The 19,980-nt window shown below is 49.4% G+C and overlaps 1 protein-coding gene and 1 long non-coding RNA gene across 4 annotated transcripts in view; one reads left to right on the plus strand and one right to left on the minus strand.

Annotated features, from left to right (window-relative positions):
- Positions 1 to 18,549, plus strand: part of Slc12a3 (solute carrier family 12 member 3) — a 39,095-nt gene extending 20,546 nt beyond the window's left edge. For 2 of the 3 annotated variants that reach the window (XM_034522547.2, XM_034522548.2), the window contains exons 20-25: positions 2,810 to 2,911; positions 4,016 to 4,127; positions 7,313 to 7,399; positions 8,029 to 8,164; positions 9,440 to 9,507; positions 17,057 to 18,549. In XM_034522547.2, coding sequence (XP_034378438.1) covers positions 2,810 to 2,911; positions 4,016 to 4,127; positions 7,313 to 7,399; positions 8,029 to 8,164; positions 9,440 to 9,507; positions 17,057 to 17,198 — 647 coding nt within the window. In that variant the 3' untranslated portion in view covers positions 17,199 to 18,549. The remainder of the gene's footprint in view (positions 1 to 2,809; positions 2,912 to 4,015; positions 4,128 to 7,312; positions 7,400 to 8,028; positions 8,165 to 9,439; positions 9,508 to 17,056) is intronic. The other variant, XM_076915653.1, reaches the window with a different exon arrangement.
- On the minus strand, positions 9,301 to 11,464 carry LOC143434955 (uncharacterized). Its single transcript, XR_013104848.1, has 2 exons — positions 11,051 to 11,464; positions 9,301 to 9,728 (listed from the first exon to the last, which is right to left on the minus strand). It is a non-coding gene; the product is annotated as an uncharacterized LOC143434955 (long non-coding RNA).
- Positions 18,550 to 19,980: the final 1,431 nt, after the last annotated feature.

Genomic DNA, 19,980 nt, shown 5'->3' on the forward strand with positions numbered 1-19,980 from the left:
GTTTTTGCACCGTTTGGAAGTTGCACCTGACTGTGAAGACTCTGAATTAGTGATAGAAGGGCAGAAGACAAAAAAGGGTGGTCAGGACTGGCAGATGTGCAGGCAGGACTCTGTTCTTTGCAGGCAGGGGTATTGTTACCCGGGGCCAAAGATATTCCTGTCCATAGCAACTAGAAAACAAATATTTCTGCAGCCATTGTGGTAGTCAGCAATCATGCTCTCAGCAGGGAAACAGCTCCCCCAACCCAGGGTGGTGAGCCTTTAGGGACAAAGCCAATGCTTAGCATAGCAGACACACAGGTTACCTTAGACATGAGAGTATCCCTGGGAGATGGATGCTCGGAGGCTGCTCTGAGAACAAGGCCTGCCTGATGCTGAAGAGGACAGAGTTGGAGAAATAATGGCTTAGGTGGGGCACTCTCTACCCTGAGTCAGTGTGTCTGGTGGAGGAGCAAGACAAAAGAGCTGGCTTGTGGGAAGCCAGGGCAGACACCAGGGCAGAGGGAAGCAAGCAGCAGCCAGGTAGGTACCCTGGGGGAAGAGGCAGGGAACTTTCTTAAAGTGTTCAAGGAGCCTCAGAGGATGAGGAGCCCAGCATGCTTTCCAGGCATGAGGGCCTACAGGCCAGATGCCCCCCCCCCCTTTTGCAGTTAATCCTATGTTTGCCCCAGAGAGGGAGACTAGGGAGTCAGTAGCAGAAGGGATAGGCCATCTGTGTCTGGCCTGGGTCAGCTCTCCTCCCCCAGCTGCTCAGATCAGGGTACTCTTGTCTTATGGGGATGTCATAAGTGTCAGGTTGTCTGGGAAGTTGGCCAAGAGTAAATGGCTTTCTCTTGTGACAGTGGTGTCCTAATAGCCAAGGCTGGGTTACTGTAGGTTTTGATTTCCTGTTGAAGATGGCCAGCCAGTGGTAAATTTAGTTCCACTCCTTGTAAGACTCCCTCTCAGTTGTTCAAATACCATATGCAGAAAGGAGCAGCATGCAGTTGCCTTTTTCCAAAGAAGTGGGGAAAGTGGCAGCTGGTAAGGGGTTGTCCTGCTATATCTGTGAGGGGAAAAAGGGGTATAGGAAGATGGACAAGCTCCATCTGCTCAGGGATGCTGCACAGAGATGCTGCACAGAGATGCTACACAGGGAGGCTGCTCAGGGATGCTGCTCAGGGATGCTGCTCAGGGATGCTGCACAGGGATGCTGCACAGGGATGCTGCACAGAGATGCTGCACAAAGATGCTGCTCAGGGATGCTTCACAGAGATGCTGCTCAGGGATGCTGCACAGGGATGCTTCACAGAGATGCTGCTCAGGGATGCTGCACAGAGATGCTACTCAGGGATGCTGCACAGGGATGCTGCTCAGGGATGCTGCACAGAGATACTGCTCAGGGATGCTGTTCAGAGATGCTGCACAGGGATGCTACACAGGGATGCTAACCAGGGATGCTGCACAGTGATGCTGCTCAGAGATGCTGCTCAGGGATGCTGCTCAGGGATGCTGCTCAGGGATGCTGCTCAGGGATGCTGCACAGAGATGCTGCACAGAGATGCTGCACAGAGATGCTGCTCAGGGATGTTGCACAGAGATGCTGCTCAGGAATGCTGCACAGAGATGCTGCACAGAGATGCTGCACAGAGATGCTGCTCAGGGATGCTTCACAGAGATGCTGCTCAGGGATGCTGCACAGAGATGCTGCATAGAGATGCTGCACAGGGATGCTGCTCAGGGATGCTACACAGGGATGCTGCACAGGGATGCTGCTCAGGGATGCAGCACAGGGATGCTGCACAGGGATGCTTCTCAAGGATGCTGCACAGGGATGCTGCTCAGGGATGCAGCACATGGATGCAGCACATGGATGCTGCTCAGGGATGCAGCACAGGGATGCTACACAGGGATGCTGCTCAGGGATGCTGCACAGGGATGCTGCTCAGGGATGCAGCACAGGGATGCTGCACAGAGATGCTGCTCAGGGATGCAGCACAGGGATACTGCACAGAGATGCTGCACAGAGATGCTGCTCAGGGATGCAGCACAGGGATGCTGCTCAGGGATGCTTCTCAGGGATGCTGCACAGGGATGCTACTCAGGGATGCAGCACAGGGATGCTGCACAGGGATGCAGCACAGGGATGCTGCTCAGGGATGCAGCACAGGGATGCTTCTCAGGTATGCTACACAGGGACGCTGCCCAGGGATGCTACACAGGGATGCAGCACAGAGATGCTGCTCAGGGATGCTTCACAGAGATGCTGCTCAGGGATGCTTCACAGGGATCCTGCTCAGGGATGCTGCACAGAGATGCTGCTCAGGGATGCTGCACAGAGATGCTGCTCAGGGATGTTGCACAGGGATACTGCTCAGGGATGCTGCACAGGGATGCTGCTCAGGGATGCTGCACAGGGATGCAGCACAGGGATGCTGAACAGGGATGCTGCACAGAGATGCTGCTCAGGGATGCAGCACAGGGATGCTGAACAGGGATGCTGCACAGAGATGCTGCTCAGGGATGCAGCACAGGGATGCTGAACAGGGATGCTGCAGAGATGGATGAGTGTTCTTCCAACCAGTATTCCCCCAGTGCCCATCAGCATCTAGGGAGAAGGAGCTGGGAGCCAGAAAGGGGTTCACATAACACTATATGAAGCATGAGAAGGGACATTAGTTGTGTTTGGACAGGCCTGCAGGATGCCTATGGCCACTACATGCTCACCTTCATGACAGTGGCTAGCCCGCCACTCTGGAAAAGCTGGCTGTTTCCAGATGTGTCCTGACAGTGAGCCTGCTGGCTCTGCTGTGACCTTCCCCTTCTTCAGCAGTCCCAGAGGCATTGGTACAGGAGGAGCAGGCCAGCACCATCTTCCAGTCAGAGCAAGGCAAGAAGACCATCGACATCTACTGGCTGTTTGATGATGGAGGTTTGGTCCCCTCAGACCCATTTCTGTCCCCTGGGAGTTTCTGTGCTCAGGGTCTCTGCATCTCGTGGCATGCTGTTCTGTGTTGTGCTTGCTGAGGCCTCTGGTGGGACCCAGAAGCCAGCAAAGTGGCCAGATGCCTTAGCCTGCCCTGGTTTTAAAACACAGCCCTCAGCTTTAATGGCTCTTCCTGTGACAGAGTAAGAAAGAGACCACAGTCCTGCCCTAGTTGAATATATCAACCCTCTGTGTGTGTGGCTTCCACATGAGTCCTGTCCTACTGTAGACCAAAGTACTGAAAAAGAAAACCGTGACTGATTGAGTATGCATAAACTAATTTTCCCGTCACCATTTCCTCTACAATAAAACCCAGGAGCAATTTTCACGGTACCTGCTCCGTGGCACCTGCAGATGTGGGCATCTGAGGGCAGGTCCTGGAGCCAATCTCCCTGTGGCTATCCAAGAGTAACTGTGTAGTTCGTTAATGACACCTATGCAAGCTGGGATATGCCTGGCAGCAAGTGCTCATGTGGATTTAACCTAATGCAGTGTCTTTCTCTGCAAATAAGGAAACTGAACCACAGGGGGCATACAGGGATCTTATGGTGGCTGGGCCTTGGCCTTATATGAGAGACGACAGGGAGGGTGGCTCCTACTCCTTGGTTTAGTTTTCAAGAAATAAATAAAGATCATCCTGATGTTTACCTGCAACCACCCTACCCTACCTCAGGTGCCAGCTTGGTTGTTTGAAACCACATCATTGGCTGGACATGATATTATATACCTACAATCCCATCACTTGGGAGATAGAGGCAGGAAGATCAAGAGTTCAAAGCCAGCCTCAGCTACATAATAAAACCTTGTCTCAAAAAGGCCAAATAATTATATTTCTGAAAAATAAGGAGCCAAACTCCTGCATTAGCCAAATAAACCACAGCCCACCAAGCACCATGGGCAGTGCATTGGTTTAGTCAGGCAAGCTTCTCCACGGGTGAGGAGCTAAGGTCCAGAGAGGAGAGGGTTTGCTGTGGCAGTGTGGGGTGGAAACACACAGAGGGCTCTGTCCTGAGTCCTTTCCTCTTGGCTCCTGGGGATTGTCCCTGCCAGGCCTCACCCTCCTCATCCCCTATCTCCTGCACCGCAAGAAGAGATGGGGCAAGTGCAAGATCCGAGTGTTTGTTGGGGGCCAGATCAACAGGATGGACGAAGAGAGAAAGGCGTAAGTGGGGACCACAAGGACTGTGCTGACCTGCCATCTTGCCTCCCCGAGGCTGCCAGACTCCCTGTCCCTGTACCCTCCAGCTCTGCCCATGGATGGCCCTGAGGTTGTCCCAAAGCCCAGGCCAGCCTCTCTCCAGCTCACAGTAATGGTGCCTGGGGCTCATGCAGGAGCTCTCTCCATTTCTGAAGGATTGGCTTCCAGGCCCACCTTAAGGAGACCCAGGTGACCCAGTGTTTGCTCTGAACATGTGGTAAGTCTGAACTTTAAGACTCTTCAAGGGCAGACTCATGGAATGGCAGGACAGAAGTAAGTGAAGCAAGACTAGAATGCTTTCTGACAATGTCCCCAGAGTGGGGATGCAGGCTCATGGGAGACATGAGGTGGCCAGGAGATGCAGTAGCAAATAATCGGAAAATCACACCAAGTCTCATGGTGAGAAATCACTTTTAATTCCCTCTCAGGTCTGATAATAATTTGGCAGCAGATCTTGGTGTAAAGCTGACTTATTCTTGAGCTCAGCTGAACTTCTTAGCAAACAGAGCAGACCTGGATCACTGGCTTGGCAGGCAATGTCATCTGGCTAGAATTTGGTGACACTGATATGTTTATATGGGTTTTCATTATAACCTCTTTCTGGCAATAAGTGTTGTTTTCTGCTTTAATTAGGAGATAAAATTTGCTTCTGAAATATATCTTACTTAGCCCCCTTTAATGACTATAACAAAACACCTGAGGCAGTCTGTCTCATAAAGAAAAGAGGTTTTATTTTTATCTTGGTTCTGGAGTTTCAGTCTAAGGGCCATGTCTATTGATATCTTTCTTGCTCCCAGACATCTGATGTGATGGTGACACAGGGCATCATGGCAAGATATTGGGGTGTGTGTGTGTGTGTGTGTGTGTGTGTTCTTTCCTTTTTCTTATGAAGCCTCCAAAGATCAGTTCAACCACGGGATACAACCTTAGTGACCTGGCTTCAACCCTAAACATGTTCCAAAGTCTCTATCCATAAACACCAGAACAGGATTTTATTTCCATGATCTCACGCCCACACGCTGAGGATTAAAATTTAACCTGAGTTTATGGGGTAAACGGTATGCAAATCACAGCACTAAGACAGAATGTGACTTGCCTTAAATAAACACAGAAGTACACAGAGAGGTGTGGCCATGGAGGTGTCCAGTTGGCCTGAGTTGTAGGGGAGGAGTTGGGGCAACAGCGACTTTTCAGCGAAGGGAAGTAAGAGTAAAGGCCATAGATGAGACCTCAGACAGATGGTGGCAGTTTGTCTATAGAGAAGAGCCTGGTGCAAGCTCCAGCATAAGACCACAATAGGAGGTGTCCTCTGGCCTGTACCACTCTTCCTACACCAGGATCCCACCCCTGTTCTTTCTTCTGCTCACCCTATGAGTTCAGGGAGGCCCAGCATACTGTCCCTGTTGTCTCCCTCAGCTCCCTGTACCCTGTGAGAACTTCACCATCAAAAGGGCCTTCTTTGGCAAGGTCACTGACAGCACTGAGAACAGCAGCCACCTGGCTTTCAGGACCTTTAAAGAGTAAACAGACCAGAAGGCTCTCTAGCAGTCTGTGCTTCCTGTCCCAGCTCTGAGTGGCAGCTGGGTTCCCTGAGGTTTGCTTAGCTCAAGGTGGCCTTATTGGGTAACAGCATGTCCTTCTTACAGTGGTCATAAAAAAACCCTTCTGTCCCAACTGCCACTTAGTGGGTCACGTGATCTGCTGGCCCTATGACCCAAGGACTGCTTGGGCTCCTGACAGATACCTGGATGAGGCTGCCAAAGTTCTGCTTTTAAAGTTCTACTTCTGGGAATGGAACACTGGCTATGTTTTGTGAGTGTGCACGAAGCCCCGGGTGTAACACACAGTGCTGAATGCACAGAGTGTAGCAGTAGGCATTTGGGAGGAGGATGCAGAAGAGGTAGAAATTCAAGGTCAGCGATGGTACACACCGTTAGTCCTAGCACTTGGGAGGCAGAGGCAGGCGGATCTCTGGGAGTTCAAACCAGCCAGGTCTACAGTGCTAGCTCCAGGATAGCCAGGGCTACACAAAGAAACACGATGTCAAAACAAAACAAAAAACCAAAACAACAACAAAAAACAAACCGAAGCCAACCAACCAACAATAACAAAGACATAGAGGCTGGGGAAGGAGGTTGCAGAGGTGCTTCCCCAGTTTATTACACTGGCTGCTTTTATACAGCACCCAAGTGAGAGTCCCAACACCCACATAGGACAGCTCACATTGTTAGAATTTTGGCTCCAGGGGATCTGGTATCGTCTGGCCTTCTCAGACACCCTTACACACATGGCATACACACATAGAAATAACAGCACATAGATGTAAACAAAACAATTAATCTTAGAAAAAACATTTAAGTCCTACCCCTAAGTTCAAGAGCCAGCAGGAGCTGTCTCTGGAGGCCTGGGCCTTTAGGCTCTCCTTCCCAGCATGCTCTATGTCACCCTAGCTGCTTCATCCCCTACCTTTGCTCACTGGCTTCCTTCTCCAATGAGTCGGCTTGGTGGGCACATCACATCCTGGAGACATCACCCGAACCATGTTTTGCCAGGGTTTCTGGCCCAGCACTGGGCTGGAGTCCTATTGGTGCATTCTGCAAGCATCTTGGGTGATTCCAGTGTGGACATTGCCCTACTCCATTTCCTTGGGCCTAGAGTAACCTTCTCCAGCATGCACCAGCCTGCCAGATGGCTGCTTCCTCTGTGAAGTCTTCCACGACTATGCTCTCCACTGTGGGCTTCTCCATCACATGCCAAGTCTGTACTGTCTGATGCACACAGATCCTGGTTTTCTCCTTAGTTTGTGTGTGGTGTTGTCTTTGTCTCTACCACCTCTCTTCAGTTTCTCTCTTCATCTTCTCCTCCCTTTGACTTTTACTTCTCAAAAGTGTGGTTCCACCCTAGCCAGCTGACACTGGTTCAGAGTCAGCCAGCAGACACTTGGGAGATTCCGGTCAAATGTTTTTCCACATCGCTTGCTTCTCTCAGGTACTCCACCATCCTTTCTCACTGTCTAGCCACCATGTCCCCTCTGTTAACCCCTTGTGTTCTGTTCATTGCTACACACTCAGCAGGTGCTTAACAAACATCAGAATGAGTGGATACTTAAAAAAAACAAAAAAACAAAAAAACCTGCGTCTGTCTTTCAGGATCATTTCTCTGTTGAGCAAGTTCAGACTAGGATTCCATGAGGTTCACGTCCTTCCTGACATCAACCAGAAGCCCCAGGCCGAGCAGTGAGTTCTCTGTTGGGAGTTCCAGACAGAAGGGCTGGCACTGGCCCTGTAGTTCCCTCTGCTTGCTGCTTCTTTCTTCCAGCCCCGTTGACTCCTGTGCTGCTTTTCACATGGGCCTCAGGACCTTTGCACATACAACTGTTTGTCCACCCAGCCCCTTCTGCCTTATGCACAGAGCTGGCTTCAGAAGAACACACTTCCTTTAGCTAGCAGAGAGGCCTCTTCCACCTATTCCCTGTTACAGGACTTAGGGCATATGTTTCTAAAACACCTACCTTAGGTTTGCTTGCTTCCACCAAGCTGATCAGGAGTTCAGTGAGGATGGGGTCCAGTCTGTCTTGCTGGCATAGGGGCAGCAGCATTTGATGCTACTGGCTGAGTGGGGCAAGGAGGGGAGGGTTCAGGTCAGTGGACAGCTCGTGGACTTTTGCTAAATGTCATACCTAAGTGTTAAGGGCTGATGCCACATGTAAGCCATTCAGTGCAAATGGCAAAGTTGGATGGGTTCAGTCTAAGGAGTATGTCCTTGTGTGTGGTAACTCTAGGCATCCCCTGAGCTTCCTCCAAGTCCCTGACTCCCCCGGAAACAGGGCCCTGCCACCCAGCCTCACTTGTATTTTCCTTCCCAGCACCAAGCGGTTTGAGGACATGATCACACCCTTCCGCCTCAATGATGGCTTCAAGGATGAGGCCACTGTTGCCGAGATGAGGAGGGACTGTCCCTGGAAGATCTCAGATGAGGAGATTAACAAGAATAGAATTAAGGTGCAAGAGGGAAGGGGCTTACCAGGGTTTGGGGTCCCAGCATGTGTCCCCATCCTGGGCTTCTGGAATCCGCACTTGGCTCTACCCTACTTGCCCTGAGCAAAGTCTGAGATGTTCTTGGGCCACATGAGAGGGCAGAGTCTCATGCTATCCTCCATGGGGAGACTGACCCTCCTATAGTGTAAGTGGATCTGGCCATTGGTGGTGTCTTCCAGAGCTGTGTATACAGCAGGCACGAGCTCTTTTGACATTGTGTGCAGTGGTATTTTTAGTCAGAGTAAATAAAGTGGCAGGGCCAGCCAGGCACCCAGGGGTGGATCTCAGTTTTCCTCTCAGTGGTCCTGAACTGGGGGCCACTTGCCACCCTCCTCCAGTAAGGACATTTGTCAACTGTCTAGAGATATTTTTGGAGGTTACATCAAAGGATGTGTGTTACAGCTGTTATGTATTACATAGATAGAGACTGGGGCCACTGTTAAATACCCTACAAGCAACAGGACAGGCCTCACAGCAGAGAATTGGGTATCCAAGATGTTCACAGTGAGGCAGTGAGTCCCACACTGGGTTAACTCACTTTCCTTGGATTCCTTTCTCAACAGAAAGTATCTATCCACTCAGGTCTAGGAGTTGACCTCATTTCTGAGGGACTCAGAGGCAGCCTTAGGTTAAGGTGTGTCCCCCAGCCATGCACCCTGGGACCTTGGATGTTTTCCTAGCCTGGCACCAGCTGACTCTGTAGAAAGTACTAAATAAATAAGCAGAGTGTCTAAAGACAGCCCTCTCCAAGTTCTACCACTGGAGAGGCTGAGTCCCCCAGTCTTTTATACAGAGGGTCTTCCAAGTGCCAGGCCCTTTGCCTGCCACTGAACTGAGCTGTGAGTTAGCTCATTTGAGTTCTTCCACATCCCCTGGGGAGGACATTATCATACCCATTTTGCAGAGGTACACACTGAAGCCCAGGGAGACACTGTACCTTGCCCGGGCTCTCAGCCATGAAGCTCTGGGACTGAAGTTTCAACCCAGTAAAGAACTTTCTTCCCATTGTCACATTGGTCATGTCAATATTAAGTCAGGCAAGGAAATAAAAAACAACCAAACCAAAAAACAAGACAAACAAAGGAAAAGTGCACTTGGTGTTTACTTCCCACAAGGGTTCCTTTATTCCTGGTGGTGGGGAGTCTGGAATTGTTTAGGGGAATAATTCTGTATCCAGTTAAACTAGGGGTGGGGTGCTGTTAAGAAAGTAGGGGTGACCTTGACTTTCCCTGGCCCCAGTCCCTTCGGCAGGTGAGGCTGAATGAGATTCTTCTGGATTACTCTCGGGATGCTGCTCTGATCATCCTGTAAGTCATGGGCAGCCGGCGGGAGGAGGCCTGTTGGGATGATGGTAGCGGCTCAAAGGGGTCCAGGATGCTGCAGACTCAGCCTGGTGGATTCTCAAAGGACATGGCCAGTCCAGTGTCTGCCTTGCGGCCCTGGCCTGAGCGTGTGTCCCAGGCATTGTTCGTCTTCCTTCCTTGTTTACTTCTTTTCCTGCCAAACAGGCTTGGCAGATGGAGGCAGCCTGTCGCAGAAGCCAGAGTGTCTCCTAGCTTGGAAACTGTCCAACTCTCATTGGCTATTTGCCATCCCCTAATGATTTGAGGGCTGAACCTGGAATGGAGGCTACCTTGGCCACACTGTTCCTCTGGAACGACACCCAGTCCACGCTGCCCTCCAGTGTTGGCCAGGGCAGGGCAAGTGGACAGGAACAGTGGCAAAAAGGATTCTCTATGTGGCTTTAATCTCTCTGGGGCCAGGAACAAGAACATGGCTAACCAAGACCTCCACATTTGTAGCTTAGGGTAACATGCAGATTTCGTTAAGACATTTCTCATGCTGGCCGGGGGCCAAGCACTCTGTCTGCTCAGGCAGGACACCCCACTGGTGGCTTCTACCACGTGAGAACTTAAGCCCCTAGCCTAACGTCTGGAGCTTGCTAGGAATCCCTGGATGGGACTCAAACCAGTGATCCTTCCACCTCTGCCTCTTCGGCAGTCAGCAACAAAGAACATGGCAAGAAGTGGCCTTCTTTTCAAGGCATGCTATGATACAGACCTCAGGGGGTCTTTTTCTTAAAATCTTGAGGCAGTGGCAAGGAGGAAGGCCAGAGGCAGACTTACATGATAATAAGATCGTAGACAGATGGAGTGTCTATATAGTTTTAGCATCCTTCTTTTTAGTGTGCATGAATCTAAACTGTTGTAGAAAATGATTAATCCCACTCAGAGGCTTCTACCCTGCCTTGATTATTCAATTCCCAGATAAAAGACACATGCTGCCTTTAATTTATAACGAGCCTTTATCAGCACTCCAGCTGGGCAGAGATCTACCCTCTGTTATTAGATTCTACTTTACTATTGATAACCCTGAGTTATTACTTGTTATGCTTCATCTGGGCTACTCTTCATGGCCAGCCCTCATGGTCATGATTTTAAGATTCATACTCCATGGTGTCTTCTCCTTTCCCCAACTTCTTCTCTCTTTTCATGGTCTCCTCCACCCCAAGCCCAGAAACCCTAAACCCGGCCTAATGTCTCTTTTGCCCAGCTATTGGCTATCAGCATCTTTATTCACCAGTCAGGGATAACTTGGGAGGGTGGGCAAAGTCACATAGAGACACCTGAGTTTGTAAGCAGTCTCTGGGAGCAACCAGTATTTGGCTTGGGGGGAGGGGGGGGAACCGAAGTCTCAACACTAAACATCCTGGCAGACCTACAAAGTGTTATCTGCTCTAGAAAGTAAATCTATACCTGCTGATACAAGCAATGCAGTAGGGGTTCTATTGTTATAATAAGCACTATGACCAAAAGCAAGTTAGGGAGGGGAAAGTTGATTTCAACTTACAGGTTCTTTCTTGTCTGTCGTCCAGGAATGTCAGGAAAGGAACTCAAAGCAGAAACCTGGAGGCAGGAGGAATTCAGAGGCCATGGAGGGGTGCTGCTTCCTGGCTTGCTCTTCATGGCTTGCTCACTCTGCTTTCTTATAGCACCCAGGACTACCAGCCCAAGGCTGGATGGCATTGCCCACATAGCCTTGGCCCTCCCACATCAAGTAGTAATCAAGGAAATGCTCCACAAGCTTGCCCACAGGCCAGTCTGGTGAGGACATACCTCAATTGTGGTCATCTCAAAAGCTGACGTTATAGTTGGGCAATGATGCATACCTTTAATCCCAGCACTCGGGAGGCAGAGGCAGGCAGATCTCTGAGTTCAAAGCCAGCCTGGTCTACAGAGTGAGTTCTAGGACAGTTAGGACTATACAGAGAAACCCTGTCTTGAAAAAAAAAAAAAAAAAAAAAAAAACGGGCCAGGCGGTGGTGGCGCATGCCTTTAATCCCAGCACTTGGGAGGCAGAGGCAGGCAGATTTCTGAGTTCGAGGCCAGCCTGGTCTACAGAGGGAGTTCCAGGACAGCCAGGACTACACAGAGAAACCCTGTCTCGAAAAACAAAACAAACAAACAAACAAAAAAAACCAAACAAAACAAAAACAAACAAAAAAAAAGAAAGAAAGAAAAAACAAAAAAGAAACCTGGCTCTACCTTGTGTCAAGTTGACCAGAAATTAACCAGGACAAGCAGTAAATGTGTGGCAAAGGCTGTTTGGTTTTTTTTTAGTTAGTTAGTTAGCTGGTTAGTTAGTTAGTTAGTTGCTTTGTTTGTTTTTCTGTAGAGAGGCCTCAAATTTATCACCATATTGGGTTTAGAATGCACAAGACTCAAGAATAGTCTGTTCCCAACCTGGTTGCCTCCTAGTCTCCATAGGCCATACCTGACATTAAATTCATAAGAAGAGACTGCTATCAAGAAGTCCCTTGAGGGTGACAGGAGGAAATGGGGTTTCCATCTCACATAGCCAGGAGTAACCCCTTTCCATAGGGGGAACCAGCATTGTTTCTGTCAGACTGTGTAAGTGTCTCTTTGAGAAGATCAGCATGGCAAATGGGTAAAGACCAAAAATGCCTGAAGCCTTCCAGCAGATGTACAGGAGAGTAACAGATGGGGTCTGAAGCCATCAGAAGCATGCCGTCAGAGTCCTGATGCCTGCAGGGTCTGGCCCTTCAGTCTTGTCTGCAGACTCATGGGGTTTCATATGGCACCAGCTGGTCACTCTGTGTGGAAGGCAATGGTGCTTTATTTCTACCAACAGAGTTTGGTCAGCAGCTAAAGGTTAGAGCTATGAGGAACCTGCTGGGGTATGTCCCAGACCAGACTGTGGGGCTGGTGTGTGTGTGTGTGTGTGTGTGTGTGTGTGTGTGTGTGTGTGTGTGTGTGTGTGTGTGTGGTGTTGTCTCCTTGGACAGTACTCAGTCAACCAAGGTTCAGAAATCACGTCTTTAGTCCACTCAGAACTGTAACAAAATACACACTGGGTCTTTTATAAACAACAGGAACTTACTTCTTGTAGTTCTCGTATAATATCAAAATGTCAGCAAATATGATATCAGGTAAAGCCAGCCATCTGGTCATAGATGAGAGTCACATGTCATTAGGAGACCCCTTGTCATTGTGTCTTCACATGGCAGGACACGTCTAGAGACATTTTGTACAGAGGTTGCTAAGCTCCAGCTCCTAAATCCTAAACCCATCACCCTCTAACCCAGAGGGAAGCATTACAACAGGTTGACTTTAGTCAGCCATGCATATTCAGACCACAGCAAATGGCTCATTGGCTTTGTTCTTGTGAGTTACTTTACTTGTGTCCAAGGACAGAAAGACATGCAGGACCCTTAGTGACTCATGGTGCCCTGGGTAGAGTGGTGGCCAGGATCTCAGATCAGTCAGCATCAAAGCGCAGAGAGCTGAGCTCAAGCAGTTGCCAGGCCTTCCCTGGGCCACCCCAGAGAACACTGGGACCTACATGCTTTTCCTCAAGGGCTGGCTCCCTGTACTCAGCTCTTGGCGGCAAAGGGTGGTGTCACACGCAAGTAGTTGAATTCTGCCTTGGAACACCCTCTGGTGGGCTTACAGCATTGAAAAACTCAAGACTGTGATACCAAGGCATTAAGCCAGATGTGGACCTCTGAGGTAGGGCCCTTCAGTGGTTCCATGATACCCATTGTTGAGCATCTCCAGGGCCTACAGGAGGTCATGTTTTCCTACTGAGAAAGTGCTGAGGGAAGGGGTTTTTTCTATCAGCACCCCCCAGAGAATGTTCCTGAAGCAAGGTTAGGCCCAGGGTGTGGCCTGAATCAAGACAGTGGAGGTGGCTCTGAGACTTCTAACCATCTGGGGACTCTGAGGTGTGAACTGTCCAGGGTGCATGAGTGGGGCAAGCTGCAGCTTCCACAGTGTGGTCTCTCTTCAAAGAAACACACTTGCAATTATGGCCTGCTGTTAACTCACTGTGTGCCCTTGGCGAGGAACGCCATGTCTCTCCAGCCTTGACTTCCCCAATGACCCCTGAAGCAGGTTCAGGTTTTTTTTTTTGTTTTTTTGTTTGTTTGTTTGTTTGTTTTCACACTGTGATCCCAAGTTCACTTGCTGTAAAATGAATCCATCTCTGGTAGAGGGGGAGGGGGATGACACAGGACATGATGAGATTTCACCTGAGTGGCATCTCTCACCCCACTTTCTTCTCTTCCCCCAAAGTTCAGGAAAAGCCAAAAGCTCACCAACTAGTCTTGTGGGATTAGTTGAGAACAACAATGGTGTGTCTTGTCACCAGGGAGGTGACACCTGCACCTAGCCAGCTGACACCCAATGTGGTCCCAGCTCTTGGACCAGCTCCACAGAGCAGCTGTGTGTGTGTGTGTGTGTGTGTGTGTGTGTGTGTGTGTGTGTGTGTGTGTGGTGTGTGTGTGTGTGTGTGTGTGTGTGGTGTGTGTGTGGTGTGTGTGTGTGTGTGTGTGTGTGTGTGTGTGTGTGGTATGTGTGTGGTGTGTGTGTGTGTGTGTGTGTCCTAACCCTCCAAGTTGGAGACCAGCCCAGATTTCTCAGGATGTAGTCAAGATCAGCCTCATTAGACTTGGAAACCCAGAAAATGCAAATTCTAGTCTCTTCCAGAAAGGGGCTGGGAGGGGTTCAAGACTCCTGTCCCCAGAGGACAACAAACAAGGAGCAATCCTCACTGGACCAGGTAAAATGGATGTCTAGTCTAGCTCCAGCATGGGGCAGAACCTGGCTCTGTCTGTCTCAAACTCAGTGGCTTATCTGATGACCCACCCTCACACCTCCACCCATGAGTGAGTGAAGCTACACCTGCACAGGTGTTGAGCTGGCACTGCCCAGGTACTATCCCCACCCCACAGGCAGGTTAAGAGCCTGCCTGTTCCTGTGGGGACCAAGGTACTCCATTTCTCAATAAGGATTTCCTCCACATTGCCAAAGAGTAATTCAAACAGGTATCCTTAACACCAGTGCCTATGCTAAGGAAGATGCTGTAAGCATGGAACTGCTTTAAGGATCATAACTAAACTGTGCTCCTTGAGACAAGGACACTGTCACAGGAGTTGGGGCCTCTACTCAGGGCCTTCCAGATTGGGGAGTAGACTGGCACTCAGCCTGGATTGGTTCCATTCAGGGACTTCTGAATCTAGCATTCACCCAACATTGCCTCGCAACTTTGAACAGGACTTGTTTTGTTCTCAGCTTTGTTCTAAAGATCAGTGGTTTAAGGAGAGGACATCCTGTTGGCAAGAGGAAGCATGTCATTGGCTAATGCTAGAGCGAGTTAAAGGTGCTGTCCCTGGGACAGAGCCACAGGCTCCGCCGAGGGAGGGAAGGTCTTGCTGAAGCTTGCTGCGGGAATTGTGGGTGTCTTCTGGCTCTGAGCAGGCAGGCACCTGTGCCCCTGTGGCCTTTAAAGTTGGTGAATTCAGTTCCCAAAAATACTGAAGCATTTCCCAGATGGCAGAGCCTTCTGCCTCAGGAGTGCCTGAAAATCTAAACTCTGCCTTTCTCCTTTCCTATGCCATTCCCATGGAAGATCACTAACCACTTTCAGTTGTTTAGTGACATAGACATCCTTGTTCCCACCCACCTTCCCTGCTCTTTGGGACCTTACTTTCTAACAATAGGGCAATGGTTGTCCGGCTGACGTTCTGACCCTGCATTTTAGTTAATGGTTACAGACATGGTGAGATTGTAGCAAGCAGATCCAGTGAGTAGAAAGATCTAGGAACCTGGTTTGAGACCCATCTCTACCGCCTGCACCCTGTGTGTGTCCACAGACAGCCAACAAGGGCAGTACCTCTGTGAGTACTCTATTATAGAACTCGGAGGCTCAGTGCCAGCAAGGCACTTTGCCAAAGCCACCAAGTTGAGGACATTGCAATGCCAGCACTCAGGCAATGTCAGAATGGGGTCAGATTCTGAACTCTGAACCCTAGTTCAAATCAGCTCCAGCTGGCCAGGTTCATTTGGGGCACTGTCCACTGCTGGTCTGTATTAGAGCTCAGATGGAGGGATTGTCAAGGGTACAATCCCTTACAGTGCTGTGTAAGCACTGGTATCCCAAATTCATGCACCATAGATGAATCTGTGGGATGCTGTATTTCCTAGAACCTGAATCCTAGGCACTGGAACATGGTCCCAATGCATCTTTAGAATTCTTAAGATGGTAGAAAAGTTACTTCTTTATCTAAACAGCCAAACATGACCGAACAGCATTCTAGGATATCCTGTTACTTGCAGGCTGTTTTGCAACTGGGACAAGAGGCCCCCAAGAAACCATGCTGGAATCTTCCCTGACATCCTTCCTGGGGCAGGGGGCAGGACAAGGACATGCAGCCACATCACAGAAGCATGTCACACTGTGGCTTTGGGAAGGTGTATGGCTGGAAAGGCAAGCCTGGCATGGAGCTAGTGACCTGGTGGGGTGACCTCACCCACTCAGCAAATATGTTTTGAGCTTGTCTATCTCAAGAGTGTATTTATGCACAGAGGGAAGGGCCAGACAAAACTCAGCAGATGGATGAACACATAATCCAATGGGGGAGACAGACAGCACATAAACACAACTAAAGATGCCTTTAAGATTGTGGAGGGCTATGGGAACAGTCAACTGGGAATTAGATGGAAAGGTGTGGTCAATCAGAGGAGCTGCCCTCAAAGCAGCTGGATGCCCTCAAGCCTGGGTGACTCAAAGGAGCCACCCAGAGCTGGGCATGGTGGTTTACCAAGTCCAAAGGTCTCAAGTCAGGAGCAATTTACCCACCGTGGCTCTTCAGGAATGATTAGGGCTGAGTGAGGCTGGAAGGTGTCTGAGTTAGGGTGTTTCATTCCCGTGAAGAGACACCATGGCCAAGGCAACTCTTATAAAGGAAAACTGGGGCTATAAAGTTTAACTGGGGCAGGCCAACAGTGTCAGGTTTTAGTCCATTACCATCATGGTGGGCAGCATGGCAGCATGCAGGCAGACATGGGGCTGGAGAAGGGGCCAAGAGTTCTACATCTTGATCTGAAGGCAGCAGAAAGAGTCTCTGTCCCTATGCAGAACTTGAGCCTTGGAGACCTCAAAGCCCCTCCTTCGCAGAGTCACACTTCCTCCAACAAGGCCACACCTACTCCAGTTAGGCCACACCTCCTATACCGTGTCACTCATTTTGGGCCAAGCATTCAAACACATGAGTCTGTAGGGGACAAACCTATGCAAATCACCAGAGAAGGGTTTCAGGGGTCATAAGGGAACGTACAGCCATAGGTCTGCTTAAAAATACTTTGTGACTGACTGAAGATGCTCTTTGAGGAACTGTGAAAGACAGCAGGGAGGTGCTTTTTGCAGGGAGGTCCTAAGGTGAGTGGAAAGGAGTGGTGGACAAGCAGGAAGCGGAAGTAACAGAAAACAAGCCCTGTACTGGGCTGTGTGGGAAAGCCCTGGGTAATTCCTCTGCTGCTGCTCTTCCTCCTACAGTACCTTGCCCATTGGAAGGAAGGGGAAGTGCCCCAGTTCGCTCTACATGGCCTGGCTGGAGACCCTGTCCCAGGACCTCAGACCTCCCGTCCTCCTTATCCGAGGCAACCAGGAGAATGTGCTCACCTTTTACTGCCAGTGATGCCTGGTGTGGCAGTTCCTGCCCAAGGCTGAGGGGCTTGGGATGGAGTCAAAACTCACCCTCTCCAGCTGGAGAAGAGGCTTCAGGTTCTGCTGTATCATCCTATCTACCAGCACCTCTGCAGAAGATGGTGTTTCCAAGCTGGCTGAACCCCACCAGAGACACTTTCTGGACCTTGAAGTTGCATGGAAAAAGTCTCTGGAAGATTCTATCTCTTTTTTAAAAGCTTTTATTTGTCTTGATGACCAAAGTATTAATCATTGATTCAGTCTTTAACTTGTATACAAACTGAGTCCCAGCATTGGGGGTGCAATTTGGCAGTCTCTCTGGGGACCCTCCCTGTAATCACCCCCAAAGCTGTCTTATCCCCCCCCCACCCCCCAGACAGGAGAGCAGGAGCCCATCCTGAGCACCCATGCAGAGTTCTGATGGCCACAGGCTCCTCTGAGCTGCGGTCATTTCTTCAGCCCTAACTCCTGTTGCTTTTCAGTGATGGCTCCTGGGTGTTCTTACTGATCATTTAGACCAGGGTCCTCTAGGTTCTTTGATTACAAATTCTATGGTTTTCCCAGAGACTCAGAGCAACACAGAACAAAGGCAGGGAAGCATCACACAATGGTTCATACCCTAAAGGGTGCCCTCCAGTATTTTCTATTCTGCTTCTCTCTCTCCTCATCTTCCTCCCTTTCCTCTCCCTCCCTCCTACCCTCTTTTCTTCTTTCTGACAGAGTCTTATGTAGTCTAGGCTGGCCTTGAACTTGATCTGTAGCCAAGAATAGCTTCGAACTTCTGACACTCCCCACCACCCCAGCCTCTACTACAGAGCGCTGAGATTCCAGGCACATGCTGGTATACCAGCATGTTTTACATGGTGCTATGGATCAAGCCTATGGGTTTATGGGTACCAACAACTATGCTAACTATGCTACCCTCACCCAGTCTCTATTCTGCTTCTTTTAAAGTTGATTGCAACCTACTAAGTGATTTTCAGACCCACTCAAGTGCAGTGATCCATGCTTTGAAAAACAGGTTTAATTTCAGCAGGTTGTGTGTAGGGTTTGTTGCTGGTTAATTTTCTTGTTGTTCAGGAATTTTGTTTTGTCAACTTGGCAGGAGCTAGGGCCATCTACGCAGAAGGAACCTCAATTGACAAAATGCCTCCCTCTGGTTGGCCTGTAATGGGGGCAAGGGGGGGGAGCTAGCCCACTTTGTTGCAGTGCCACCATGTGCAGGTGGTCCTGGAGTGTATAAGACAGCAGGCTGAGCAAACCAGTAAGTGTTCCTTCATGGCTTCTGCTTCAGTTCCTGCCTGCATTCTCTTCATTATGAACTGTAAACCATAAGATGAAATAAACCCCTTTCTCCTCAAGTTGCTTCTGGTCCTGATGTTTATCACAGCAATAGAAACCCTGACTAAGCCTGGGCACTGCTGAGAATCACAATCATATCCCCACGGTCACTCAGGAAAGCAAAGGAAACCAGCAAAGCTGGAGAGAGAGAGGGGGGGGGTCCCGATGGGGGGAGGGTTGAGAAAGAAGATGCACAAGAAGACGCAAGGTTCTCGGAACCTAGGGACAGGGTGTTACACTGTGGGGCTGGAAGAATGGAGAGCAGAGATTTTTAAAGCAGGGAGGGTAATGAAGATGGCAAGATGGACGAAGGAAGAAAGGAGGAAACAGATTCTATGCAGCCCAGAACCGGAAGGATCCTTCAACCTAGATGAAAGAGAGCAGGTTAGCAGATTGCCAAGTGCATCAGGGTGAGGTAAGGTGGTGGAGGGAGCTGGGTATGTGGTAAAAGGGCTTGCTGAGCAATATGGGGGTCTGGCAGAGCTTAGCAGGGGTCTGTGCTTTGCTGTCTGGAGACCCTGCACCCAATTCCCAGCTCTATAGAAAGTCCTGCTTGCACTAGGCAATGTTGACTTTTCTGGAAATACATGATAACAGTTTCCTGGCAAATGGTGTCCTCCTTCAGACACCAAAGAGTCCTTGGCTTGAGATTACAGAATGTTTTGGCTTTGGGTATTTAAAAAAAATTTTTTTTTAATGTTAAATATGTTTGTGCTGGCTAGTTTCATGTCAACTTGACACAAGCTAGAGTCATCTGAAAGGAAGGGACCTTAATTGAGAAAAATGCCATCATAAGATCCAGCTGTAGGGCATTTTCTTAATTAATAAGGGATGGAGAGGGCCCAGTCCATTGTGGCTGGTGAAGTCCCTCGGTTGGTGGTCCTGGGAAAGCAGGCTGAGCAAGCCAGTAACCCCTCCATGGCCTCTGCATCAGCTCCTGCCTCCTGGTTCCTGCCCTGCTTGAGTTCCTGTCCTGACTTCCCCCAGTGATGGACTACAATATGGACATGGAAGCCAAATAAACCCTTTCCTCCCCAACTTGCTTTTGGTCACAGTGTTTATATCACAGCGATATAAACCCCAACTAACACAGTGTTTGACAATAATAAAAGTTCTATTTTTAAAAGAAAAAACATTAAAAGAACAGGCTAGGCTGGGCTTAGGACTTTGGATTCTCCAGTCTCACCTTCCTAAATGCTAGGATTACAGGTGTGAGCCACCTTCTTTCTCTCACTCCAAAACAGCTTTGGGCTAACATCAAGGCCCAAACACAAGACAAAGAACTTATTTGTTTAGGAACTCGCCGTTTTTCAACTATGAGAGATGATAAAAAAAAAAAAAAAAAAAAAAAAAAAGAGCTGTTGTTTTGTTGTTTTGTTTTTTGGGGTTGTTGTTGTTTGTTTTCTTCTCACCTGGATAGAACTTTTCTCTTG

The sequence above is a fragment of the Arvicanthis niloticus genome, chromosome 18, assembly GCF_011762505.2.
Source record: "Arvicanthis niloticus isolate mArvNil1 chromosome 18, mArvNil1.pat.X, whole genome shotgun sequence".
NCBI lineage: Eukaryota > Metazoa > Chordata > Mammalia > Rodentia > Muridae > Arvicanthis > Arvicanthis niloticus.